Below are 26,707 nucleotides of genomic sequence, written 5' to 3'. Positions count from 1 at the left end.
AGAATTTCTTGGATTCACTAATACCTAAAGTGGGGCTCAGTCTAACAGTGTAACTGCATGCAACTACAAAGTGAGGAAAATCATCCTGGCAAAATTGGGGCAGCCAATTTTGGTGACTGACTGTTCCTGAGTCTAAATGAGGTCATGCTGCCAAACCAAAAATGCTACACCAGAGTGAAATGTGGAACTAAATAACAGTTCAACCAAGGACAGGGTCTCTTTTTTTTTTGCTGTCATTAGTGTACAGTTCAACAAGTGAAATATATTTTATTTCTAAAAATTGTCACTGAGGAGTTTCAACATACCCAACGAAATCTGAGACAAACAGAGAAAGCTTTCAGGCCTATGAAAAGATGTTTATGAAAATGAATCATCAATTGCAACAATTAGCCTTATATCTGTGTGTGTGTGTGTGTGTGTGTGTGTGTGTGTGTGTGTGTGTGTGTGTGTGTGTGTGTGTGATTTTGTATTCATAGGGAACTGTACTTTCAAAGGAATTTCTTGTCAGATTCTTTTACTGGCCAGTCTGCACAAGACGCCTCAATTATCAGCGAACCATGAAGGTAAAAACCATAATGCCCTCAGTGGGCGTCAGCGGGCTTCAAAGACAAGTCAGGGAATATGCAATGAAGAACAGTGAATAATTTTTACCCAGGAATTATAAAACGAGGAAATAATTGCAAAGTCTGTCTCACTGCTTTTAAAAGGCTTTTCTCAACATTGTCCAACATCCAGTTCTCAGAGGAGATCTGAAGGAACGGGGACTTGATATATCAGCGCAGTTTGCAAGAATGAGAAAAGGCATCTGGGGTCACCGTGGGGGACACAGAGGGTGATGCATGAGTGAGTCTTCAGTTACACTTCACCAAATTAAAGGTGCATTTATTTGACCTTGTCAGTCCTGTCGTGAACAAAGAGGAAGAAGAAGACGAAGTAGTGAGCGCACCAAAAATAATCTCTTTGTATTCCTTCGCTTTATTTGAGAGACACTGGGACAACAATGGGAATTAAGCCTGAGAAAGTTAATAAAAATGACAATATTTGCTCAGCTGAGAGTGGGAGGAGAAAATTCAGCCCCAACAAGTAGACACCCATGTTTCTTGAGGATAGATTCTAATCAAATGTCATGCATACAATTCATTTAACTTTCCCTAAAGGATGGCTCGCTACAAGGTATCGTTTTCATTGAATATGGACAGATTTTAATTTGGTGCGGCCTTTGCTACATAGCATGTAACGTAATAAAGCACTGATTAGTCGAATGACTAAGATCATTGCATTAACGCGGTGTAGTTAATTATTTAACTGTAAAAAAATGCAATCAATAAATGACCACAGGATTCACGTGCAAAGACAAAGGGCGGCATGAAGAGCACGGTTCGACTGTGTGCACTAGATCATTAATTGACAATGTTTGACAGACGCTGTTGATGTGCGTGACATTGGGATGTGAGAAGTGTTTTTTTAGAATGTGGCAAGCGATTCATAGCTGCTGTATTCAATGGTTGAGTGTCCAAGGGTGTTAAAAAGGTGCAATGTGACACAGCCAGGTATGAAAATAACAAAGAGCAAATCAAAATCAACTCAAATGATGTCACTATTCAAATCTGTTTGCAAATCTGTTGCATCACAACCTTTCAACACGGAGTCACAGTGATGTTTCATTCAGTATAAAATCTGAAAATTGGTTACAATACGCGGCAACATGGGTCAGCTTTTACATGTTGGAACCAGATGAGTGGGGTTACAGCTAAAACAAGTTCCATAAAAACATTAACATTATCCTGTGAAAGTGTTGTCTGTTGAATGAAGAACTAGAACCATGAGGCTTCAGGGGAAGCTCTGCATGAGTCAGTGTGGGAAATAGAGCTGCAATGATTAACTGATCAGCTGATCAAAAGAAAATGAATCAGTGACTCTTTTGAAAATCAAATTGTTGAAGTCAATTTTTGAGCAAAAATAAAAACAAGTTCTCAAATGTGAGACTTGTCTGCTTTTCCTGGTTTTATGTTCTAAAAAATTAAATATTGTGGGGTTTTGGACTGTAGGTCATGGCATTTGTTGATGTCTCATGTGATTTTCACTGCTCACTGATGTTTACTGAATTGAGAAAATAATCAGCAGATTATCCTCTGATGAAAGTAATGATTAATTGCAAATAATTAATTGAGATCTGGAGTAAAAGAGAGGCAGAATTAGTATTTGACAAGTTTGGCAAGAGATAGACAGTAGATACATTTCACCCTCTGGTCTATCTAAAATTTTGATGATTATTTTCAATAAGTCAAATATATATTCAGTTTACCTTGTTTTTTAAGGTACATACAAGGTGGAGGTTTATACCTGTACACATCACACAATATATATTTATTTTACTACCTGCTACTACCCTTTTTAAACATCACAGGATATGTCTTTATATGCATACTAATCCCCTTTACATTATATGTACATTATTTGCCTGCATGTGTGTGTGTGTGTGTGTGTGTGTGTGTGTGTGTGTGTGTGTGTGTGTGTGTGTGTGTGTGTGTGTGTGTGTGTGTGTATGAGCATATTTCTATATATATGCAGCCAGGGATGGCGTACACTGAGAGGCATGACCAAGTGGGTAGTATAGTGTACAGGAACATCTGTGCCAAGTATGGATTAGAAGTTCTCAAGTCCCAAAGGGACACACCAAGGAAACAGACCTAAGATCCTGTGGGACTTCAAGTTCCAGACTGACAAGCAGCTGCTGGCTAACCACCCAGGCATCGTGGTGGCTGACAAGAAGCAGAAGAGGGCAGTTGTTGTAGATGTGGCAATCCCAGCTGACAGTAACATCAGAAAGGAGGAGCATGAAAAGAGCGAGAAGAACCAAGGAACAACTGGAACAGGGGGCATTATCGGCCACCGAACTGGGGGAAAATTAAAATTGGTGAATGAATACATTTAAGTAGTATTTTGATTAAAAAAAACAGCGTTACAGTACATTATAAAGGAATCAAAATGTGTTTCCACTGTACGCCCAACTGTTTTCCTACAGTACATGAATCTTTCAATCAGTCAGGGGGGAACGTAAGAAGCTGTGGGACATAACAGGCTGTTGCAGCATAGCTGCTTCCACACCTGGACCAACATATTTGCCTCCACACATTATTGCTCAAGTTGCAGAAACTGCATGCACGATTGTTAATGACTAATTAACAAACATGTACCACATATCAAATTGAGCTATTCAGTTGTTCTCATACACAAAACATGTAAAAAGTAATTTAACTGCACTTGTCCCATATTCCCTTGGGGAAGCTGATCATGTTTTGTTCAAGAATTTGATTGAAAAAATCAAATAAAAAAGAATAAGCTTTATTAAAGGCCACATTATGTACTTTTGTGCCATTTCTTTACAGATCTTATCTGTGTCCAACTCTCAACCTCCCTCCTAACCTTTCACAACACTGTAACAGTTGATAAATATGATATATACAAGCTCCATAATTATAAACTGCTATCATTTCATCCAGAGCCACTACAGTATCAGCGTCCTTGGAGTTACTGCAGACACCAACTGTGACAGGTGATTAAAGGTCTAGCTGTTCTGGGAGATAGCTGGCAGGAGGTTTAGATAAGATAACTACTTCCTCCCCAAGTGTAATGCCAAAGCCAAAGTGACAGGAAAAGAAGAGAAGATCCAATGAATCTTCAGATCCAATGGATCATCAATAATCCTCCACTATCTCAACCATCAAAATGAAACTCTGCAAGAGTCATTTTGAAGTTGAACTCCCTTTTGCTGATGCTGCGGGTCACATACCGACCCATGCTACAGGAGTTCAAATTGTTTTTTCATTTAACAGGGAGCAAGTTATGTACTTTAGATTTTGGTGATGACTGAATATGATAAGACACGAGTTTGGTTAAATGATTCTGAACTTATGAGCCACATTTCCAAGCCTCAGACTGCTTCCCCGTGTGGTCTGAAGTGCTACTTCACTGAGATATTAATCTTGCTTTATTACCCTGGAAGATCTGCATTCATCTATCATCTCCTACAACTATAACCCAAGCCACCACTATGCATCCAGCAGACTCATCTAAAAGCTGTACTGTGCTGCTGTCTGCCTGCCATGGAGGTTGTAGTCCAAATTCATTTCTTGTACAGTAACAATCTTCAAGTGCAAACGCTTTTTTTCTGCCACTACATTAGACATAGAGCGCTTTGGATTTAACTCAACTTTTCTCAGAAGCTTTGCTCTCCACAAAACAGCCTGCACTTCAGACAAGCTCCCATGACTCAAACAAAAAGGATCAGGCACAGCGGTCATCTCAGCAGAGCCGACAGAGCGAACCAGCATCGAGAAAATAATCTTTTCTACTTCTAGCAGTTTCTCTCAAGCATTTCATCGCAATCTAATGACCAATTAGCAGGACTGAAGCCAAATGTTCTAAAGAGAGGAGTTGAGGTTAAACGTCTTATCTCCAGAGAAGTTAATAATCACAACCTCAAATGTGATGAGGCCATAATGTGGAGTTATGGTGGGAAGAGGCTCAGTGAATGTCTGTTCATTCAGAACCTTGCCTAAAGTGAGACAGAGATTTAAAAACAGGGGTTTGACCCTTATTACCCTGACTTACACTACCATGCTTCCTTCAGTAATTAACAAAAAAACATGAATAAAAAAAGAAGGTTTTAACGCCACAGCCTGTCTAAAACAAGACGTCGATGTCTAAATGCCATTGATGTCTTCATGACAACGCACTCACGACTACAAGAGGACAAAAGATGAGAAAAAAGTAAAGTCAAGATGCAACCCAGCTCGACAGATACTTTGAATTCTGCTTTCTTGTACACTACAACGATCCTCCTTTGATATGTTAGATGAACTTACACTTACTGACAGGCACCAGCAGGCTCACAACCACCACCAGACACTGGCATCTCTTTTGGGTTTTTTTTAAACCTTGAAATGAGCAGCTTTTGGGTTGCCAGTTTGCAGTGAGAAGATCGTGTGTGTGTTAAATAATGTAATCCTAAGATTGTGCCTGTCTGTCAAACAAAAGGAGAAGTTAATGTTGATTTAATTTGGTTTCCTTGAGGGTCGGTGAAATCACAGGAGTTTCGTAAAGGATTTAACAAAATGCAAGCAACGTCTTGATTTGACCGTCATGATTCTATGATGCTGGCTCTGCCAAGTTTTGTTCCATCCTGGGCACGGCTTCATACCCCAACATGATTGTTTCAGATGTGGAGCATTTTTCTTGCCCTATTTTGTTGATTTGGTCATTTTTTCCCTGACGTTTGTGCTTCTACCATTTGGTAGAAACGTAGTTGAATGGTTTCTCTTTTTTGTCAGTTTTTACAACCCAGAGTGTGAACAGGGTGTTTTATTTTGAAAATCGACGCTGTTCCTTTGTCTGTCTTCTGGCTCTGCCCAGCTTGATGTGGCTTCAGTCAAAAATAAAACTAAGCTGGTATTTTAAGCAGAGCAGAGGAGCGAGCCATTTCTGGGATGCTTCTGAAATGTGGTGCAGTGCGCCTGGTGGAACCCAAAGCATTGTCTAAAATGGCTGCAATCAGCTCTGGCCGAGCTGCCTTGCCCGATGGAATCAAACCGTAAGGAGCCTTCGAATAAGGTAGACACCTGAGAATTTGCTGTCACAGCAAATAATTCCCACTACTTGAAAAGACCACAGCTGATCTGACTTTTCATAATCCAACCAAGTAGCATCTTCATTAGCATTAGCATTAGCTTTGTTAAAATAACCTTAAACAAAGACATAATATTTTCATATTTAGTTGCAAATCTTCCTGCATTCAATCAATGCCCCAAATCTACAATCTGTACACATCAGCAGACACTCCCTGCCAATACTCTGCCAGACCTGTACTACAGCCATCTTCATTACTTGTTTCAGTGGCTTTTTGCCTTCAGTCTGGTCATCAGCAAGTGCATTGCTTGGTCATTTGGACTGAGGTCAAAAGACTTGGCCAGTCAAGAACACTCCAATGTTTGCCCATTCAAAAACTGGTGGCGGGTCTGTTCATTTAGGAACATTGTTCTACTCCACTGTCCTTAAAATGGCAGACTATTTGCAGAACATGGATACCCAACACGGAAAGCCTCAAACATCCTTAAAGCCAAAAAGTCAGCACGCAAAGCTAATAGTAACTGTTGGATTTCAATGTGCTGAGGAACACAGCCAAAACAATTGAGAACACATTACTGTCCTAATACAGCCTGACTACACTGTAGATTTGAATCAAATTTAATTCTGTTCCGTTTTTCGGTTATATAATGGTTTCTTTGAGGCGTTATCTTAACCCAGACATGTTTCATTATGCAATTAGCAGTGTGACCTCATACCCCTCACTCCACCCAGCCATTCAAGATCTAGGCTTCACTTCCAGCCCATGTCCACAGGAGAGGGTGGAGGAAAAGACAAACAATCCATCTGTCTCTCAGCATATACAATGTGTCTCAGTAGATCCTTTAAAAGACAAAGGGCCCTTAATACTTAGCTACTGACTTCAAATCCTTCAATGTACTGTGCATTTTCCGGTTGATTATTGGAGTATTTTGAATTAGAATTAATGTGTTGGCTGCCCTTTACAAATCTCTACTGGCAAGCAATAACTCTCTGATATTTTAAACATAATTATGCTTCAAGCATTGAAAAGAGATCAAATATTGAGTTGCTGGTTCGGCGCCTATATGAGGAAAATTGTGCATTCAAAAGTAAAAGCAGCATCAGAATCACTGATATCATACTGATGTAACTTTAACAAGACTGACAATATTTAAACTGACTAAACATGCTCACTGTCTCTGAGTATTTCAGAGTGGCAAACCACACAACCATTGATTTCAGGTGGTCTTGCTGAGTTCTGAAAAGTAGGCATCTGATAAGAATGGCGCCAGTGCCGTCTCAGAACCCGAGCTCAATCTTTAATCAGAGGTCATTGTGTTCCACACAGCAGCCCCAAACACATAAAAGCAGGTAGAGGAAGTGGTAAATCATACAGGCATTGGGGTCTAATTGGCCACCAGAAAGAGCCGCAGCCAAAATATTGTTTTCCCTTGGCGCTATCTGCTTCCATCTCGTGGACTTTCATAGAAACTGTGGCTTCCTGTTCTTGGGTGTTGGCCACTATGCAAGTACAACATCCCCTCGTCTGTAAAAATAATCTCCAGGACCTTGTGTAAAGAAAAAAAGGGACAGAAATACATTCCATCCCATGAGGAAGAGCTTCCTCTACAATTAAAAAACTTTAACAGTTTCCCCTTCAACATGGCAAGGGGCCAACATGTCTACAAATGTTTGAGAAGCATCACATCTGAAGGGATGTCTGGATGGTCAGCACACAATATATCTGACAGAAATGTTACCATTAACTTGTATTACCCAAGAAGTTACTGTGCTGCTTCAAGACAAAATCAACAGTATTTCATAGGCCTACCCATGGCTAGATTAAGTCAAATACATTCAGGCTCATTCTGAGCTGTATTCTTGAATAAAATTGGTGTTTAAAAACTTATTTAGCATTCTGGAGAAAGACGAGATGGGTGTAGTTTGTGGGCCATCACTCTCTATGTGTCCCTGTTTGTTCTGCCTCACAGCACAGCTGCTGTTCTGCGACAGGCAAGGCAGGTGATTGGTGAAGAAGCAGCAGGTGGACAGCCTGCTCTGTCAGATCAAACAGCTATAGACTGTATTATCTTTCTGCACTTGCGTCCACAAAATAATTAGCTTACCTCCGATATCAACTTTTCAAAGCAAAGACAAACAGGTGTGACCTCAGTGATTAGAGTCCCCTGCGTGTGTGTGCATGTGTGTCTTGACGCTCAATGCACGACAGTTAACAGCCCTGTGTAGACATATTTATTTTGATAACTCCACTTTTAACATCATATGGTTTGTAAAGCTAAAAATACCGCTGTGTGATATCTTTGCTTAGCAGCACATAACTCACTCTTTAAAAAAAAAAATCTAATTACATGACAGTGAGAAAAACAATAGCAATACTTAGGGACTGAGAAATCGAACATCCATGCCTCTTACTTAAAAGACAAAAAACTGTGGCATCTCCTTGCTCTTCAGCAGCCCATTTTATTCTTCTGCATGATAATGCTCATAAAGAATGTTTTAGGCTTTAAAGGTGTGATATGTAAGAACTGACAATGTGTCGAATTTATACTCAAAACACATCACAAGGACAGCAACTAACTGCTGCTAACTGTAGGTGCCCTGAGCTAGTTAGCTCAATTAGCCATGCAGCTAGCGGGGCTTTTAATGCTAACTGACTCTGACTTGGAGCTCAGTGTACCAAGAGAGTGTTCACACTACTACTACAATGGAGGCCAGTCAGACAAAAAGTGAATACAGTACAGAGGAGGCTCCAATCAGGATTCTGACATGGGGGACGATGAAGACACGGCAGGCCCAGGTGGGGACAGGAAAAGTGTGAAGCGGGACAAGTACAAGAGGGAGGTCGGGCATCAGTCAGCGCCCAGACGCTCCTTGAGCTGTACTATTGGATTACTGCCACAAGGTTCACGGTGGCATTACAAGACAGGACGGGCAGGGCGAGCTGTTTAGCATGCTAACTTCAGCAGATATCTCTGCAATACAATACACAGACGTCTTTGACATGATGTCAAAACTGTTATTTCTTCACATTTTGTTGATAATTTTAGTTAATTTCTGAATGTTTGAAGATAACATCTATATATAGCATGTGCTGCATCTATTTCTGTCAGTGCAGAGTTATTAGGTTTAATCTTTTGTATTCAATTTGGCCGTTTATTGAACAGTAACAGGATGAAATGGTGAGCATATTTAATTCATGATTCAAATTATTATCTTGTGTTTGTTTAATTTGTGATTTCAATGTACTTTCGTTGTGTTGAAAAACAGTCAGTGTAAACAGTTAAATGAAACTTCAAGGCTTTGATAGGTGACAAAAACTGATCATTCAGCCTTTGTTAGAATTAATTCTTTAGAGTCAACCCGGTGCATCAGGGCTTTTAGTTGTGGATTAAATCAATGTTTGAATTGAGAGTGCTGGATAATTTGGGCGTTTGTTACAACAATTGCAGTCTTTTAAGTAGACAAATTTGTTCATTATATTTGTGCATTCACTGTATCACATGATGACCTCCACACAAATAAGCTCAACATCTCCAAAGCAAACAAAGCTTAGAACAAAGATTCATTTATGTAATCAAATTACCAAACTGTAGTACTCATCTAACTGACCAGTAATTGCATTTGGGCCAAAAATAAGCTGCCTAAATGTTGCATGCCTTGTGGAGAACTACACTGGAAACAGCGATTACATTTTTTTAGCTGAAGGGTACATTTAAACATCTAGTTATGCAATTTAAGTGTGCATGATGCTATAATGTAATGCTATCCAATACCATGCAATAGCTGTATGAAACTCTAAATATTCTCACTGCTTAAGCTGCTACTGTAAAAACAACCAGATCTCAGGATGCCTGAGTTTAGGTCTGGATGAACCCTGCAGTTAGTTATTTTATTTTAAAATGTATCTCATAATAATAACTTGGATTTGAATAAACTGGCCCATTCCTTAAAAAATTTCAATCTGTTTGAACAACTGATGACAATCTGTAGGGTTAACAAACTAATCCCAGTTAAACCCTTGCGTTTCAAAAGCAAGTGCTATTGTAACTGTAACTATACCCATGTTCATGATTTCTACCTTCCCTGTAATAGTTGTTTCACTAACACAGCTAAGAAGCTGGCAAGGCAAGGCAATCTTTGCTTTGTTTGACAAATCATTACAGAAGTCTTTATTTAGATGTAATTCAAATGGTTGGTCCCTGAAAGAACTATATTTGATGCAGAAGATAGTTTGTAACGCACTTCCCTCTAATTTGCTTCATTTAGTCTAGGATCACAAACCTTACATGCATCTGGCTAATGACTAAGTTTTGCATAACTAAAGCAAAAACATCCAGTAAATAAAAGCATAGCTGCTTTTGCACACATTTAAAAGTTGTTATTCCACACAGTATAAAAATAAGCACATTTAAGAGCACATGTTTTCTCTCAGATTTTTCCTCTCTGTGTATCAGTGCACATTGACACCAATCCAATACTGCATCAGTGTAAGGAAACCTCTTGCTAATTGTAAACAGGAGAGAGAGAGGTGAGCACTCTGTCGAGTGGAACACAGACCTCCTCTGTAGAGCCGCAAAGTGAAACACTGATTAGTGATGCTACATTACTCTGCTTTGTCCAAGGGCAACTGTTTCATATTAGCTAACTGTCGGAAACACAGACGCCGACCTCAGCGCTTAGAAATGTCCTGCAGCTGCTCGCATGATTGACGTTTAAATATCAGAAATGGCCATTGTATTCAAATCACAGTCAATATCATATTAAGGAATAATTAGTGAGTATTTCAGTAGTTATTCAAATCAGAGGACCTTTACAATGGAGATGAAGCACTGAGGCTGAAGTAGATAAGACACTGTAATTGCGAGGACATCTGCACAATATGCATTTATGTTTGTATTGTTTCCTCAGAGGAAATGACACATAATCTGTTTCTGTAAATTGAACCAATCAGGGCGCTGCACACTTAGACCGTGCAAAAACACACACACACCAAAAATATAACAGAGTCCATCTCCAATTTGTCACATCACCATTTCCATCTACTCCTATTGTTACGCTTCTTTTCAGCAAGCACCTTATCTCACTCTAAGCCATCACCTCTCTCTGAACTGTCATACCATCATATTCCATTTATGCAGCTTCATCCATTAGTTTAATTATCTCTTCTTTGGCTCTGGGAACTTCCACTAAGCTCAAACTTCCGCACCTTACTATTACAGAGGGCATGCCATCACCGCTGACTCGTCTCATGAGTGACAGTGCAGAACTTTAACAATGATAATGCCGGCTCGTCACGCTAAATCGCTTTGGTCCAACTGGGTATATGGGAGGTGCAGGTGCAGGTGTTTGGTCATCTAAATCATGAAATTTTGGCCTGATAGTGGCACTAGGTGAAAAATGAAGTCTCTTCCAAATTTCATGGTAAGCCATCCAAAAGTTGAGACATTTCACTCAAAACCACAAATATGAACTTCATGGAGGCTTTAGAGGGAAAGCCAAGGGCTCACCATTAAGATTCATCCTCTGGAAACCATGTGCCAATTCATACATGGACATATTTCACAAGTTAAAACTTGAATCTGTTGGTGGCACTACAGGAAAAGTCAAGTGATCACCAAAGTCAACAGGATTCATCCTCTGGGCACCGTGGACATCTGCACAATACTCAACAGCAATCCATCCAAGCAAAATTTCAGTCCGGACCAAAGTGGTGGAACAACAGACAGTCAGACATTGGTATGCCTAAAGCCACGCAGCCTGCATGGCTGAAAATGCCAAACACATCCCAAAGATTACTGAACCAATTGTGTCACCAGTCTCGCATAAAGCAGCTGGCCGTCAGATGGGAGGGGAGAGCGAACGGCGGTAGATGCCTGCCAGAGGGCCATCGTCCCCTTGACTCGGGAAACAACGGCAGGAGGATGAGTTGACTGCGGGTCACTGCAGAGCGATAAAACCAGGACAGGCATAAGGAGACAGGCAGCCTGCTGTCTCCCCGGGGACAGAGGTTGTGAGACACACAGAAGCCTCTCACTTACCTGCCTGTCATGGCGTCAGGATGACCCCGCAGCATGAGGTCAACACTAAGCAGACCATTAGCCACAGTCAGCAGGTAGAGGTGAAAGATCTCCGCCCCCACAGTGAACCCTCAGATGACATGTTATCTGGTATTTTGTTTCACCTGCTTGTACATACTATTTTTTGCGAGAGCTGCTATTTCAGGTGTAAGGTCCAATAATGCCGATTTTATACTGTGAAAACTGGAAGACGTCTCAATAATCCTCCCTAAATCATCCATTATATAAAAGCTTATCTCCTCTCAAAATGTCTAAAATGTGACACGGTCTTCTTTACAGTATGTGCAGGGGACATGACTTATATCTAATATTGATCGCAACTTTCAATATCACATTGTGAATGAAGTCAGGGGGAAAGTATACAGATCAGATTTTCATCTTTCATCACAGCGTGGAGATCAGCTCTGGTACGTCACATGAACACAAGCTGTCTGGGACTGATACAGAGATCCGTGCACCGTCCTGACATCGTAATTATCTTCCAAAGGGTTATGAGCTATTCTTTTTCTCTATTAGTCAAAAAAATATGGAACAAATACACTCTCAGACACACACTCGGACAGAAATTCACTGACAAAGCAAAGATGTAAAAACTATTAAAATAGCCAACATTGGAATGTAAATGTTCCCTGGAAGTAGCAGTGGTCGCAGCAGCAGTACTAGTTGTTTGTAATATCTTCACTCACTGAGATGTTTAGATTGATATGCATAACAGCAAAAGGCATTCACATACGTATGAAAGGCAAAGCCAAAACATGAACCCAATTAACGGAGTGAAAACCTCAAGCAAGCCCTATTAATCTCTTGAGTTAACCACTGCTTTCAAATTCAACAGTGTCTTGGGAGTAGGAACGGCTGTGTACAGCCAAAGTTTGGTTGACAGCGATTGTATGAGAAAGGTCATGGAGTCTCCAGACTTAATAGGTACCTTCCTGTTTGCTGCCTGAACTCTCTGAAGAGATCGCAGCTGAACACAACGAAGCACAAGTCAATCCAGCCATTAGTGAGAGAAACGTTGGTAACAGGCTAAAACAGACGGCCAGAGGCCATCTTAGCATAACCTTCTTGGCGGAGGTGAGCATCGACTTCAGCCAAATTCCTATCTGTAACTTCTGCAGCTGTGCACTCTGACCTGAGCTAAACAGACAAGCATTTATTTATTCCGGCAGATGATGAAAAGCTGGCTGCATGGCCAAGCCTCTGTCTGCACAGCTCTACCCTTCTGTCTGCTGCTTATTCTGCCATCCTTTGCTTGTATTTTTACAGCTTGAGAGTAGGAGAGTGTGTGCATATGTGGGGACATGTGCCAGCTAGCAGACAGGGAGAGAGAGAGCAGAGGAAATTAAAACTGAGAGAGGGGAACTGTGTGAGTTCTTTGCCTTGCGTACCCCAAAACCACAAATTAGGCCACAAATCACAAGATAGCGCATGACCACTTCCCCAGATGAGTGTTGAGCTAAGCACAGCAAGCAGCCATTTTAAATCCAGCCTTAATCCAGTCTGTGTCTCACCCTCCTCACTATCCCCATAGCATCCACACGCAAACCCCCTGCTCAGAGTTGAGATGCAGCCAGCATTAGAAAAGACAGATGAGAAGCAAAAGGAAGGGATGGAAGGGAGGAGGGAGCTGACATAGAGGAAAAGAACATTAATCCCGCAGGAAACGTGAATGCTGGTGGAGATCGCTTAAATTCTTTTCACCGTTAAAGATGCTGTGGGTAGGTCTCCACCATAGCTATGGACATAAGAATACAAAGGAAAGTTCTCTGCTCTCCCTTTGTTGCACCTTTACTACGCCTTCCTCCTACAGACACATGCACTGAGAAATCAGTCCGGCTTACTGTAAACGGCAATGAGATGAAAGTATGAGCTTGGCAATGTTACCAAAGCAGCTAAATGACGTGAAAGCAGGGGTGTTGGTGTGCACACAGATGACAGACAAAGTGGCCCTTTGCCCTCAAGCTTTAAAGTTTCCCTCTGCTGCTTGAGGTTTAAAATGCTTGTAAGAAAATAACAGGGCCATGGCAGACACTGGACACATTAACGCACTCACTTTCATTTTCAAACGCATTATTTTTTGCTCACTTCAATCGGAGGTCCATTTATGAATCCTGAATGATAAGTCTACTCATCTTTCACCTTGAAAAACAGGAAAATGCAGACAGGAAATCAGTGAGGGTGTTTGCTTATGGCACATAAGGTTTCGACGATGACACATTTTAGAAAGCAAAGGAACAGCTTCCACCCCAATAATTTCATGATACATCTAAATTATTTATTACCCCTTGCAGGTATATGAGCTCCCACTTAAATGAGTAATGAGACTCTACAAGACAAAGAATGACAGGCCTGAGTGATCTTCCCTCTGCCTGCTACTCTGAGAATATGAAGCCAGATCACCCTAAATTAACATAAATGTCTTTGGCTTTGCAGAAAGATAATAGTGCAGGTTGTTTCGGGTTTCATGGTAGCAATGTATGGGTTATATTCAGAGTTTTTACTTACTCCATGCTTTAAGATAGCCAGCGGTAAGTGTGATTGATAAACCCAATTAAAGACTCAATTACAAAAATCTAATCCATATATTTTAAGTCTTGTTTTGCTTTTTAAACCAAACAATATCAGCCACCCCACAGGCAACACTAGCTCGAAAAACACACAGCACAAAAAAAAAGGCGTGAACCACTCTGAGCTATTGCCCTCTCTGAGCTCGGCTCACCCCCTCAGCAGCCATTACTCTTCTATGTTGCAGTCGTTCTGCAAGCTAAGCAGGGACAACAATGGCTACATGTTTACACAGCAAGAGTCCTTATAATTTAGAATCCAGACAGGAATCAATAGTTAGCCGTGTAATTCAGTAAAGTAGAGATAGTAGCACAGGATTAACGACATAACAAGCATGAGATTGCCCGAGATGTAGAAGTGGCGCAGTACTAAATGTCATCAATTGCCTCTGTTCTATTCACTTTCCACTCACTGGCTTGCAGGTTTAAGTGCAGTTTTATGCTAACATATCTCACAGCAATTGCACATGTGACTGTCAATCAAACAGTGTTTCAGAAATCAAGTAAATCATTGCACATCTCCCAACATTTTGCTATTATGCCACTATTAAGGCCGTGCCCCCTACAGTTAACTCCTCACCTCTGGGGGGATATGTACTCATTACAAAGTAAGCCATCATGATTATGTGTTTAAAAATTTGCTGAGCTGCTAGCTAGCTCATTCCAGCTCATCAGCATAACTACATTAGAGAGCAAACCTGTGGGCTGGCAACCTCACACTTCCTCAATATTGCAATCCCAGCAGGCTGAGAATGTCCACATCCATTATGTTGGACCTAAGCCGCCAACTAGGCCTAATATGCTGCCATAAGGCACACCAACACCATGTGACACCTGAAATCAAATTAATTAGGTTTGCCCAACAAACCTGTCGGTCTAATACATCAATCTGCCCTAAACAGGGAAAAACAGAAAATTTGGCAGTATTTATTATAGTTGCTGTGCACTGGGCCTTCGCTTTATGTGTCCTGTTGGCACAGGCCCAGGATACTGTTCTGTGGACATGCCACTGTGACAATACAAGCAATCAACTCCAACAAAAACTCACCGATTTAGCTCAGGGTGTGGGAATCCCTAATTTATTTCCATCCTTAATATATTTACCTCATCTAGAGAAAGGAAACAGATTGTCAGAAGCAGTGGGAAGTAAGATGATTTGGAGCTCAATTCTGCTAAATTGGTTGCTGCCAGTGTGATACATCATGGAGAATTAAGTTGCCTCTCCCCCAGCACAGAACTTCGGCAGCCATATTGGCACATCTGTCAAGGGCCCACCCCTGACAGAGACAAATGGACCAATTCTGGCACACGAAGGCTGATCCAAACTGCTAGCAATAACCAAGATGAATAATGAGTCAGCTTGGGCCCTGGAAAATTCATTTTTAATAATTAGTGTTCTTGCACCTCTCATTTTCTCAGAAAATGAGAGCAGGTACAACTACAGGTTGATACAACACATCAGCAAGACTGGAGGAATATAGATGATGTTGTGTTAAGCTTCCATCATCACAGAGAATGGCTGTGACTACAAATGCAGCGGTGTAAGACAGATGAATCTCTCTCTGTTCTCCCAGGAGGAGGAAATTAATCAAGTCCAGAAAGCGGTGTGGCAACGGGAGGCAGTGGAGGAATGTTGCTAGATGAGCACAACAAAGTTCAGGAGATCGTAAGAGTTTGACTCCACTGTAAATGAGCACTGTTCCGACGCTCACAATACAGGGAAAAGGGGAGACAACTCTGCATGTGCCACCTGTGGCAGTCAGGGTACAGCAGTCAGGATGTGCCAAACGGGGGGTGACTGCATTGTCCCTGTTTGTGTTAGAAACATTAATGTGTTGACAATTCTTGATCATACAAATGTATAGTCAACTCACATTCAAGCACATCTAACATGCATACCTAGCCCACAGCTGCATTTCAGTCACATTCAGCTCAGTGTTACAGCACATAATCACGCAAAAAAAAAAGAACAAGTGAAGCAGCCTCGAGTGGCCATTCGAGGAACTGCAAGTTTCTGGCCCTTCAGCGAGGGCTTCATTTTTCAGCCCCAGAGTTTCCCGCTTGGCTCTAACAGGTCGATTTAAAATGGCTAAATGGTACAATGGCTGCATTCATATAGCGCCTTTATCCAATCTGTCTAACACTCACTCATTCCCACGCTTCTGGCAGGGAGCTACCGTGCAATTTGGGGTTCAGTATGTGTTGGATGCTTTAACAGGAGGAGAAAGGTATCAAACCGCCAATCTTATGATCTCTGATAACTCGCTCTACCTCCTGCCTCTCCTAGTTTTAGTATACTACAGCATTTAGTTAAAGAGCAATTCAAAATGTTTTGCGAGTTACTATTGTGTTTGGCAGAAATTTTTACAACAACACAAAATGGGCTTCCAAACGGCAACTTTAGCAACACGACACCACTTTGTAGCTGCTAATAAAATAAACTTCTTTCATATGAATTTACTATTAATGTCATTTCTGGGGGACACGTCATAACAACACAGGAAAACCGACTAGGTTTTAGTGAGTGGAGGTTGGGGGTCCAGAGACTGGGTGCGTCGGTTGAAGCAAAAATCAATGCAAGGTTTGGTCATTTGAATAGACTTTGACTCTTACAGGACAGATATGAATAAAGCATGATGTCAGAGTCCTCCCTGAACTAATATGAAGATTACGCTCAATCAGGAAAATTCAAAAGAAGTGAGAGCTAAAACACCACCCATATTATGTAGAGTCACTTTGGTAAATCACAACACACATTATTTAGATGACGGTAACGTCACTGGACTGCGCCGACTTTAAATTCAACTGTGACTCTCAGCTGCCATTTTAAGTATTTCACTCTGGCAGAAATCTGATTTTACCAATTGCTCTGTCGTGCTGGACAACAAAAATTGTGCATCGTGATTCATGATACCGAACAAATCCCACAAAGGCTTTAATATCCATTATTTGATTGTCTCAAAACAATCAGGAGCAAAACGTCATTATTTACAATAAACCAGATTTCATCAAAGGGAGCCGGAGCTCTTTTGAAAATTGCCTGCCTCTTTCTAGTCGGACAAACATGCGGGAAAACATACATTGAGGTTGGTATGTTTATCTTCATCCCTGAGGAGTGTGTCGCTGTATAGAATTCTCCATACCTGACCCTCCACGCATACCCCCCTGTATGGCCGTATAGTCAGGGAGCTTTGCTTTAAAGTCAAGTGCTTCTCCTACATGGGGGTCTACCGGGAGCAATCCTCCTCTCGATTCATTACCTCCAGGAGGCAGAGCTCCTTCTGTCGGGCACCATGACAACATGGCACTGCTCTTTTCCCTCCAGCCTTTGTAGGGGGGTGTCAAGCCACGAGAGACAAAGTGCACTGCCTTCACAAGCATCCAGACAATATACAGTTCTAAGAATCATATGGTGTGACATGTCGAAACCAACTAACCAATCTGAGAGGTGCAGTCACATTTTAAAAATCAACCCAAAAACTTGTGTATGTTCAAACAAACTGTGTGTCTCTAATTAAGATTTATATCAACGAGATCAATCGTAGAACTGCAAAACAATGCATGATTGACATGGGTGCCTTAAAAGCTGGGTGTACCTGATCAGTACAGCTTTTAGCTGCACATTTTCTACCATCAAAATGAACAGATTAATATTATGTGAAGAACTATAACTATAAGCCGCTTGAGAAAGTGCATCGAGCAGGAGAACTGAGGGTGAATTCAAAGCCTAAACAAACAGCACTGGCAATCAGGAACAGTGAGTTACCTAATCTTGTTTTGTATCCTCTAAAGTACTAATTAAGTTGGATCAACATAGCAATTGATTGAAAATGACACTTCATTCACTTCATTATGGGAGACATGAGTGGAAAGATTGCTAATGATCACGGGCAACCTCGATGAAGTGGAATAAAACAGTCGGGCTGCGGGGAAATATAATCCACACATATCAGACAATCGCAGGCTCTTTTAGTGGCTACAACAGCTTGTCGGGGTGGCTTCCATCCAAACAGCCACGACCGCTGGATGGAACCAGGCAGCGGGAGCTCTATCAGTGCAGAGCTTGGAGTAAGATATAAATGTGAAAAATCACTGAGGTGTAGCACCGTAATGGAGATATTATTCATTTGTGGAGGTAAAACTATCAGTATATCATCTAAACGATTTGGGCTACAGTAGCATGTGCTCTTGACTGCATTTTTAATTTCTCCAACTACAATCAGTTATCTTTTTTTTTTTCTCTAAGCCAAATCATAAATTCTCACAGTGAGCACAGCAAGAACATAAATCTTTTATTAGGCCTAATTACTTCATATCAGTCTGGAATGACATGGGAGTTAATTCAGGGACTTGGTGAAATTTCATAACGCTGTGAAAAGAAAAAAAATATATATTTTCAGGGTGTTAATCTATATTTTTCTACATCGAATGCCAATATTTCTTTGCTCGGTTTCCCTTTTTTGTTTTTCATTCTACACACTGTTAGAGGGGATCAAGCATAATGCCTCTGCAAATGCACATTAAGGTACTCCAACTGTTGTGCTGTAATTAAACTAGAACAATAAATCAACAAGAGTGCAATCAAAAGCAAACTACTGCCTATATTGGCCAAAACGTAAAAGTACTGATAAAGGCAGCCTGAGAGGCTAACAGAGAAGATGTGAAAACCTGCAGAGATATAAAAAGGGGAAAATGATGCATAGCCCTGTTCCTGTGGGAGTCTTATAGGGAGTATGATATCATCCCTCTTATGAAAAATGCCTCCACGCACACACACACGCACGTATGCGAACATGCACACACACACACACACACACACACACACACACGCACACATGCACACATGCACACACGCACACACACACATGCATAGCACGCCTTAAATAACTTTTAATCAAATTTCAGGGTGTAGGTTTCAAGACTACTTACATTGAGGTTCATAACCAAAGCACACAGGAAGGTGACGTGCCATGGGATGATAAGAGCTGTCGTTACACCGTGTGGGTCTTTCATCAACGCACTGGATCAAAGTGTAACATTTAAGGGCTTAGCAATCGGTCTCATCATGAACTATGCAATACAGTTTGATAGTCATGACAGCGATATCATTAGATTAAGTAAAACCATTTTGTCAAATATTAACAAAATTTTAAATGGCTATATAAATGTAGAAAACATTGTGGCAAATGATTAGATTATTACAATACTTACTAAAAAATCTTCTAAATTGTTACTGCTTCAGTTTCTGAGACTCCCATTGTTCCATATACTTCAACTAGCTCCGCACACTGTCGGATACACAGTGAGGGGAGTGGAAAGTAAGTGTGAAACAATGGTTGATGTGCTCACCTACATATTATGCACGCTACATGCATCGAGCTGGTTGAGCTGAAGTCTATTTTGCAGCAGTACCTTTTAGCTTCAGGCTAACCCTACTGTGTGCATTTCTTTTACACTCGCTCACACAGAGCAAAATGCCCTTAATAACCATTTAGCTGCTAAGGCACGCCTGTCAGTCCCCCATTCACAGCCTTAGCCACTAATCACCTTTCCAAAGCAATGGACATTTCTGTGTTCCCTCAATGCTTCCTTTTTTCTCAACACAATCAGCCAGCTGCCTTCACCGGGAGGAATTAGTGCTGTGCACGGGCCTGAAATAAATGTCCAAAATCAACCCATCAGCCAGTTCCCTGACCAGATGATTTTTTTGTCCACCTACCCCATTTAAAAAAAAAAAAAATCCTTCTCCCAGTTACCAGCCTGCCTCTTCCTAAGCATGCCTGCAATGCTGCACACAAACACTACAGAGCACATAACACTGAATAATCAGTCAAATAAAAGACATATGGCCCTGAAATTGAATTGAAAAGTCAGAATCGAGCCCGATGTACGCACCTACACACATGCAGGTTTTTTTCTTCCAACGGCACTGCCAAAGGTAAAATATTCCATCAGTATAATAATTTGCAGGGCTGCGATTCACTCCACGAGTGGAGAAACCAAGTTAGTTATTTGCTAGGTGATGTTTTTGGACCCTGGCACCTGTAAATATAATTTTACTGACTGCTCCTCACTTTCTGAGCTCTTCCAATGAGGTGCCCTCGATCAAAGCACATAACCTCCATTTCCCACCGGTGCTGCTCAATGGCCAGCATAGGGCTGTGTTTGCACTTGGTGTGAATGTGTATGGCTGAATGTGAAGCAGTGCTGTAAAAGAACATTGATGTGTGCTTACGGAACAGCTCTCAGCTAAATAACACAACTCCTGGTCTGCATACACCTGCCTAAACATTTTAAAAAAGCACCAAACTATGACACATAAAGGAAACTGTAATGCAGACGGAGCGTTTTTCTCATTGATTTTCTTTTAATGAGCAACAATATTTAATTCATATGTGAGTGGATGCAAAACTAGTTTACTGTATGAATACTGCAAAATACTGCATGTTGGTACTCTCTGGAGTGCTGGTGTGTAAAGTTAAAAAAATGATCATTTCTGCATACACAAAATGCCTTTCACAGTTAAAAAAAAAATGTTGACATACATATTAACAAAATATTATTTGTTTGCTAAATTTGCATTTTGCAGACTTTGAAAAAAATAAATAAAAATTTAAATCTTATATTTGCATTGCTGCCCATGAAAGACTTCAGTGAACAGAGTTTGCGCATCAGTTTGCCACTTTCACTTGAAAAACACAACCCAACTGTGCCACCCAAATACACACAAACACATACTACTGAGAATATTTACAGGCATAAAAGTCCATGTAATGAATCATCCATTAGAGTGCACATCTGACGGTTCACTGTGGGCTGCCATGTCCATCCATCTTTCCAGTTTGTTAAGGTAGATGGCTCAGAGATTAGAGGAGGAGGAAAAGCTAAAGTCCCAGAAGCACTTACTTTGGCATTAAAAGCATGCATATTAATAACAGAGGCAGGAAGGGAAAAAACTGAAGTAGCTAGCTTTTAACTGCCATGGCTACTGTATTTCTGATACAATATTCTTCAATGCAGATGGAGGTCTGTTGAAAAACTGCACAGCTAAATATGACATTTTACTTGGACAGGCCATCCAGGTATACTAACAGCGACAAAATTATATTTAGAAACCAGTTTTAGCCTTTTTTATTTTTATCTATTTATTACGGCATCCTTGATCAGTAAACTAGCGGATGAAAAATCCAAAACGCGAGCTGTATTCTTTGGGCTCTTTGGGGCTTTATGAAACACACTGCTGACAAAGAAAGTCAACAGAGAACACAAATACAGGGAGGTGTGTGTGTGTGTGTGTGTGTGTGTGTGTGTGTGTGTGTGTGTGTGTGTGTGTGTGTGTGTGTGTGTGTGTGTGTGTGTGTGTGGTGAGGGGGTAGAACTGAAGGGAAAAGCAAGGTGAGCTAACATAAAGTGGAGAATTAAGTAAAATTAAAATGGTGAAGTAAGACACAACAATAATGGAAATCTGATGTTTTCTGGGGGAAACGCTGCATCACTTGTTGAAAAGGAACAGGGTTCAAAACTAGTTACAAGGTTTTTATTCAGTGGAATACACAATAATTGATCCTAATGCATTTCAGTCCACTCAGTGCTTGAATGTCTGATCCAAACCTGAGAATACAAAATAAATACATTTTGATCAAGTCCACTTTTCATGTAGTTGATCGCAGTTGGCGACAACATAATCTGAACGCAAACTTACTGTGTCATATGTCAGTGTTTTCTTCTCTCCCGTGCATTAGTTTAATAAGAGTTATTAAGGGAGTGAAAACATACCGTAGAGGTATACTATTATATAAAATAAATTATATAGAATACTAAATGCCTAATTCAGCCCATCTGGCTGCTGCAGTGAGGAGGAAAATGGTGGGCAGAAAGAGGAAAATGATAGGTGCCACAAAGAGTAAGGGTGAGGAAGTCACAGAAATACTGTACATTTTCCCCTCCTACTGCGAGCTGTGGCCAGCACACAAATGAGAGCTCACCTGAATAGGACCAATAGGGGTCACCAACTGCCCTCCTCTCCCTCATTTCGCCCACGCTCCCGTGGCGCCCATCTCCAGCATGTTGAGGTTGGCCACCCGATGCAACTGTTGGAGACAGAGATGACGTAAGAAAACCCACTGGGAGAATGAAAGTTTCATTTACTGCCCGAACAAATAACAAATATCAACAATGCTCCAGGAGAACGTGTCTGAGAAAATGGAAGCAAAATGTCAGCAACATGGTGAGAGATTTGTAAAGAAAATAATAATGAAAACATTTGATTCAAATTTTGTGTAATGAGCACAAAGCTCAGTCTCCCTCTGGATTCAATTCCTGTTGACACACAGGATTTATGACACACACAAAAAAAAAGGCACGAAACTGAACATTAGCATTGAAAATTTAAGCACAACATCACGGAACAAAATCCAGGGTTTTTCCAAATCATCCAACATCAATGTTGTAAATACATCAAGTGGGTTGTAAATACAATGTAAATACAATTTAAAGGTATTTCAGAAGTCTGACTCCACCCCCCCCACCCCTCCCAGAATGCATTGCCAGGGCAACCAGTCAGCAGGGAAAATCAATGCAAGCCTCTTTATTTGTTTCCTGTTTACAGAGCAAACGCTGTGTACGAACACAGATTCTTTTTTTGGCGCACACACAGACCAGAGAGCCAATTCGGTGAATTTGACAAAAAGTGTTCTGCATTAAAATCGTTGACTGCACCTTTAAAAAAAAAAAAGAAACTATACAAGCACAAAATTGTAGATTACAGCTAAAGTACCTCGACACTTCAGTTAATAGAAACATTCAGTCATATTGCCTTAATTCTTCTCCCAAATTGCAGCTGTTGCAGCTCCTCTGAAGAGGACGATAAGTCCCAGAGGTGGCTATAACTCCGGGTCTCTCCACCCGCCTGGCTATTCGGACAAATTTCGTGAACTTCGCATCCTCAAAAACTGAACCAGTGAAAATAGAATGAGTAGTAATGGCTGTGGCTGTGTGTACCAAAAAAAAACCCTTTGCTTTCAGCCCAGGTGCCATCATTTGACACAGTGCCTTAATGGGTGGTAATGATTATAACCATCAGGGAACTGCACAAAAAAAGAGGAGCTTCTCCTGCAGCCCCTATGATGCTTCTTGCTCTTTTACAACAACAATCAATCAAATCCTTTACTTCAGCAACTGGTCTGGGAAAGAGAAAAAGACTAGATGTTTGCAATATATGTATGGATTTATCAATGCACCAGCAGCATCCAGTCCAAGCTCCTATGTGAAAACTTAATTTAGTAAAATGCAGACAGCCTATTGTTACCAGGAATGCAGACAATCAGTCCCATGTCTTCTGGGCACAAATGTCTCTTTAGCTTCTTGGGGCGAATTGCCCGAAAGAAAATCAAACACTGTCAACAGAATTACAGCGAATGCTAGAGGCACAAATTGTCCTTAAGCAGACACACTCTCTAGAGCATGCCTAGTCCCAGACTCGCAATAATCAAACTCATTGGGGAAAATATGCCCTCGTAACGGATGCAGCCTGTGCCTGCAGAGAAGAAAACGTTGAGCTGAAGCCATTGTCAATCAGGTGCACGGGCAAAACAAGAGAGTTTTGTGTTGCTTTAAGCAGTCAAAACCCACGGTGGCATTCAAAACCTGGAGATGTATTGGCTAATATTGGTTCCCTGTTGCTGGAAGGATGCAAACAATTGGGTACACAGATTGTTTCTGTGTAAAAGGGAATGGCAGGAAAAACTAAAACAAAAGCTGAGATGACAATCTGCAGCACTAAAAATGGAGGCACAAATCACTGCTCCTTGCTGCAATCCAGTTTTGGAATCCGTTTAGATTAACTGGAGTTTTTCTGCACAGCGGGTTACATGTCGAACTCACACAGCTGCTTTTACGAACATGCAGCATGGCGCAACAGCTAATATCATATATAAAACCACCAGGGTAGCGCGCTCATGAGCGTCTCATTCTAACACAACATTAGCAAAAGAACACCAACACTTCAGCACCAAGAACACAACGACCTAAACACGCTAACAACAGTTTGCAGTACATAAAGCTACAAATATTTATACACACTACATAGGATTATCTACCAATATAGACACAGATTATGCTTGCTTTATAGATTTAAGTTTTAAAAGCCCCATTTTATCATTGCACACATGCAATGCTGCATCATGACACAGTAACTGTGACAGCTACTGCATATAAAACTTAGCAGTAGTCTCATAAGGTTAAAGGCAACTTCGGAACAACGGCAGAACTCCCTGGACTCGCTGAAGCCAAACCACCTTTATACAGTGAGATGTATTGGCTTGATCAGCATCTGCACACATCAAATACAAATATACACACACACACAGAAGAAACACACACACACACATCTCCAGCCACTTAAGGCGAGCTCAGCTCTTACTAATAGTTGCATCATTACCGGGGATTAATTAAACTAAGCACTACATCAAGCCAAGTCTTTCCTTGCACTTAAAGTCAGTACATTGCTGTCTCCAAAAAATGGTCTCCAGAATAGTGTGAGCCACTTACACAGTGTTTTTCAAATCAAATGCATTGCTTTGAGGGAGGTCACAGAGGCGACATGGGTGAAGCGATAAATAGCTGCTTTGTTATTGTCACATGTATCAATTCACTGTGGGAAACACGGGATAACATAAAGCGTGAAGACAGAGAGTGAGGGAGTCTCTTTGGCAGAGACTTGGAGCATATTTGGAGGCAGGTTGCGAAACAGGAGGGCTACACCGTCTTTGATCAGAGAGCATAGGAGACAGCACCATGTCAACAGTTTACACTCATCCATGTCAGCCATCCCCCGTGGGCAAAGGATTAAAGCCACAGCATCTCTGATAGAGCAAAGCAGACAACACAGTCTGTGCCGGGCCTGAAGGAGGAGGCTGAGGAGAGTCGTGCTGCACTCCAACGTTCACAAATCTTAAATCTGGTAAACACAAGTGAATAGGCATTATGTAGGTTAACCGGTAATTTAAAGATGAGATGAGATGTTCTATACGGACAGTTTGGCCTAAAACCTATTTTCACATTACAGCATTGTGGAATTTTGCCTAATTTTCCACATCTGAGTGTGCTTTTAGGAAGCTGAGAGGAAATAAAAGGCTTCAGAAAACACCTACAGAACAACACCTTGTACAATATCTCGGCATACAAAATCATTTTCTCTTTCTTCATTGCCCCGAGGGCAGCTAAATCATCTACACCACCACTAAGCCCTGCCATTTGTTCCATAATATCACACTCAACAACAAGCCTAGAACCCCTGAGAGCCCTTGAAAAACAGCAGCCTAACAACAACCACAGGAGCGTTTAACTTGCATTAGTCATGGGGGGCCAGAGTTAAAATATCAATCTCATCGCCAAGGTAAGCATCAGGTATGTGACGTGCTGCCAGGCTGGCACGTCTATGTCACTTGGAGGAATGCTTAGGGATGGATTAAGGCATCAAATGCACCCTGAGTTACAGTGTCCATGTATTTTAAGTAAACCATGAGCTGCAGGGTGATGGAGTACGTGATGACGTGAACTCTGTTATCTATGAGTGAAATACGCATCTGAATTCTACCCGATGCGCTGTTGTTGAGGTGCTTAAGATCACAATGGAGGGATACTCGATTTGTCTTTTGTCATTTCTTTCTACAGATTGCATAATCACTTGATAGTATATTCGATTCCAGATTCATTCAGCATGAAATGGGACCAAAACACATCACATAAAATAAACAGATAGCAATAATTTCAGATTGCTGCGCTAATTAGGTGCTGCCACTTGATGGAAGAAAATGTGCGCACAATAATGCAAATTCAACACCTGCATTCTTTCCATCAAAACAGTGTAAGTGCTTGGTCTATTCTCAATATACAGAAAAACTGTGATAACAGTTTGAATTCACAGATGTGACTTGTGCAAAAACGACCCAACTCTCACTGCACAGAAAAAATACATCACATGGCAATAGGTGGCTAATGGCTAATGAAAGGCAGAAAATGGAAAATGGAACACCACGAATAAAACGCTTGGCCTAAAAATAGAACAATAGGCCTGTGTTGTTCATGCTATCTAGTTAAATAACTCGCAAAGCCACAGAGGACAGTCAGATGTGTAGAACTGACGCTCTTGTGCTGCCTGTGAGTTCACCACCACCTTCAGCTCCCCACAGACGGCAACACTGCCAAACTGCTCCTTCACTTACATAATAACTGCTAAAAAAAATTAAAAGCACTAATTAAGCTCATCAATATATCTGCTATCTTTAACAATCCTCAGCCGGCATTTGGCTTTAAAGGATAAAGCTGCTGATATTCTCTATTTTGTTATCATCAACCAAATCCCATGAAAAGACCAAGATTTCATCTCAGTGCTTTCAGACTTTCCCTACTGAAGACAGAAGTGTTTAAAAACAGGTC

The 26,707-nt window shown here is 41.1% G+C and overlaps 1 protein-coding gene across 2 annotated transcripts in view; it reads right to left on the bottom strand.

Moving 5' to 3' along the window:
• ca16b (carbonic anhydrase XVI b) overlaps nt 1-26,707 on the bottom strand; it is a 98,805-nt gene that overhangs the window by 54,543 nt on the left and 17,555 nt on the right. For both annotated transcript variants that reach the window (XM_070958747.1, XM_070958748.1), the window contains exon 2: nt 22,255-22,359. In XM_070958747.1, coding sequence (XP_070814848.1) covers nt 22,255-22,359 — 105 coding nt within the window. The remainder of the gene's footprint in view (nt 1-22,254; nt 22,360-26,707) is intronic.

Source organism: Chaetodon trifascialis, chromosome 3, assembly GCF_039877785.1.
Source record: "Chaetodon trifascialis isolate fChaTrf1 chromosome 3, fChaTrf1.hap1, whole genome shotgun sequence".
Classification (NCBI taxonomy): domain Eukaryota; kingdom Metazoa; phylum Chordata; class Actinopteri; order Chaetodontiformes; family Chaetodontidae; genus Chaetodon; species Chaetodon trifascialis.
This window is presented reverse-complemented; position numbering and strand designations above follow the sequence as displayed.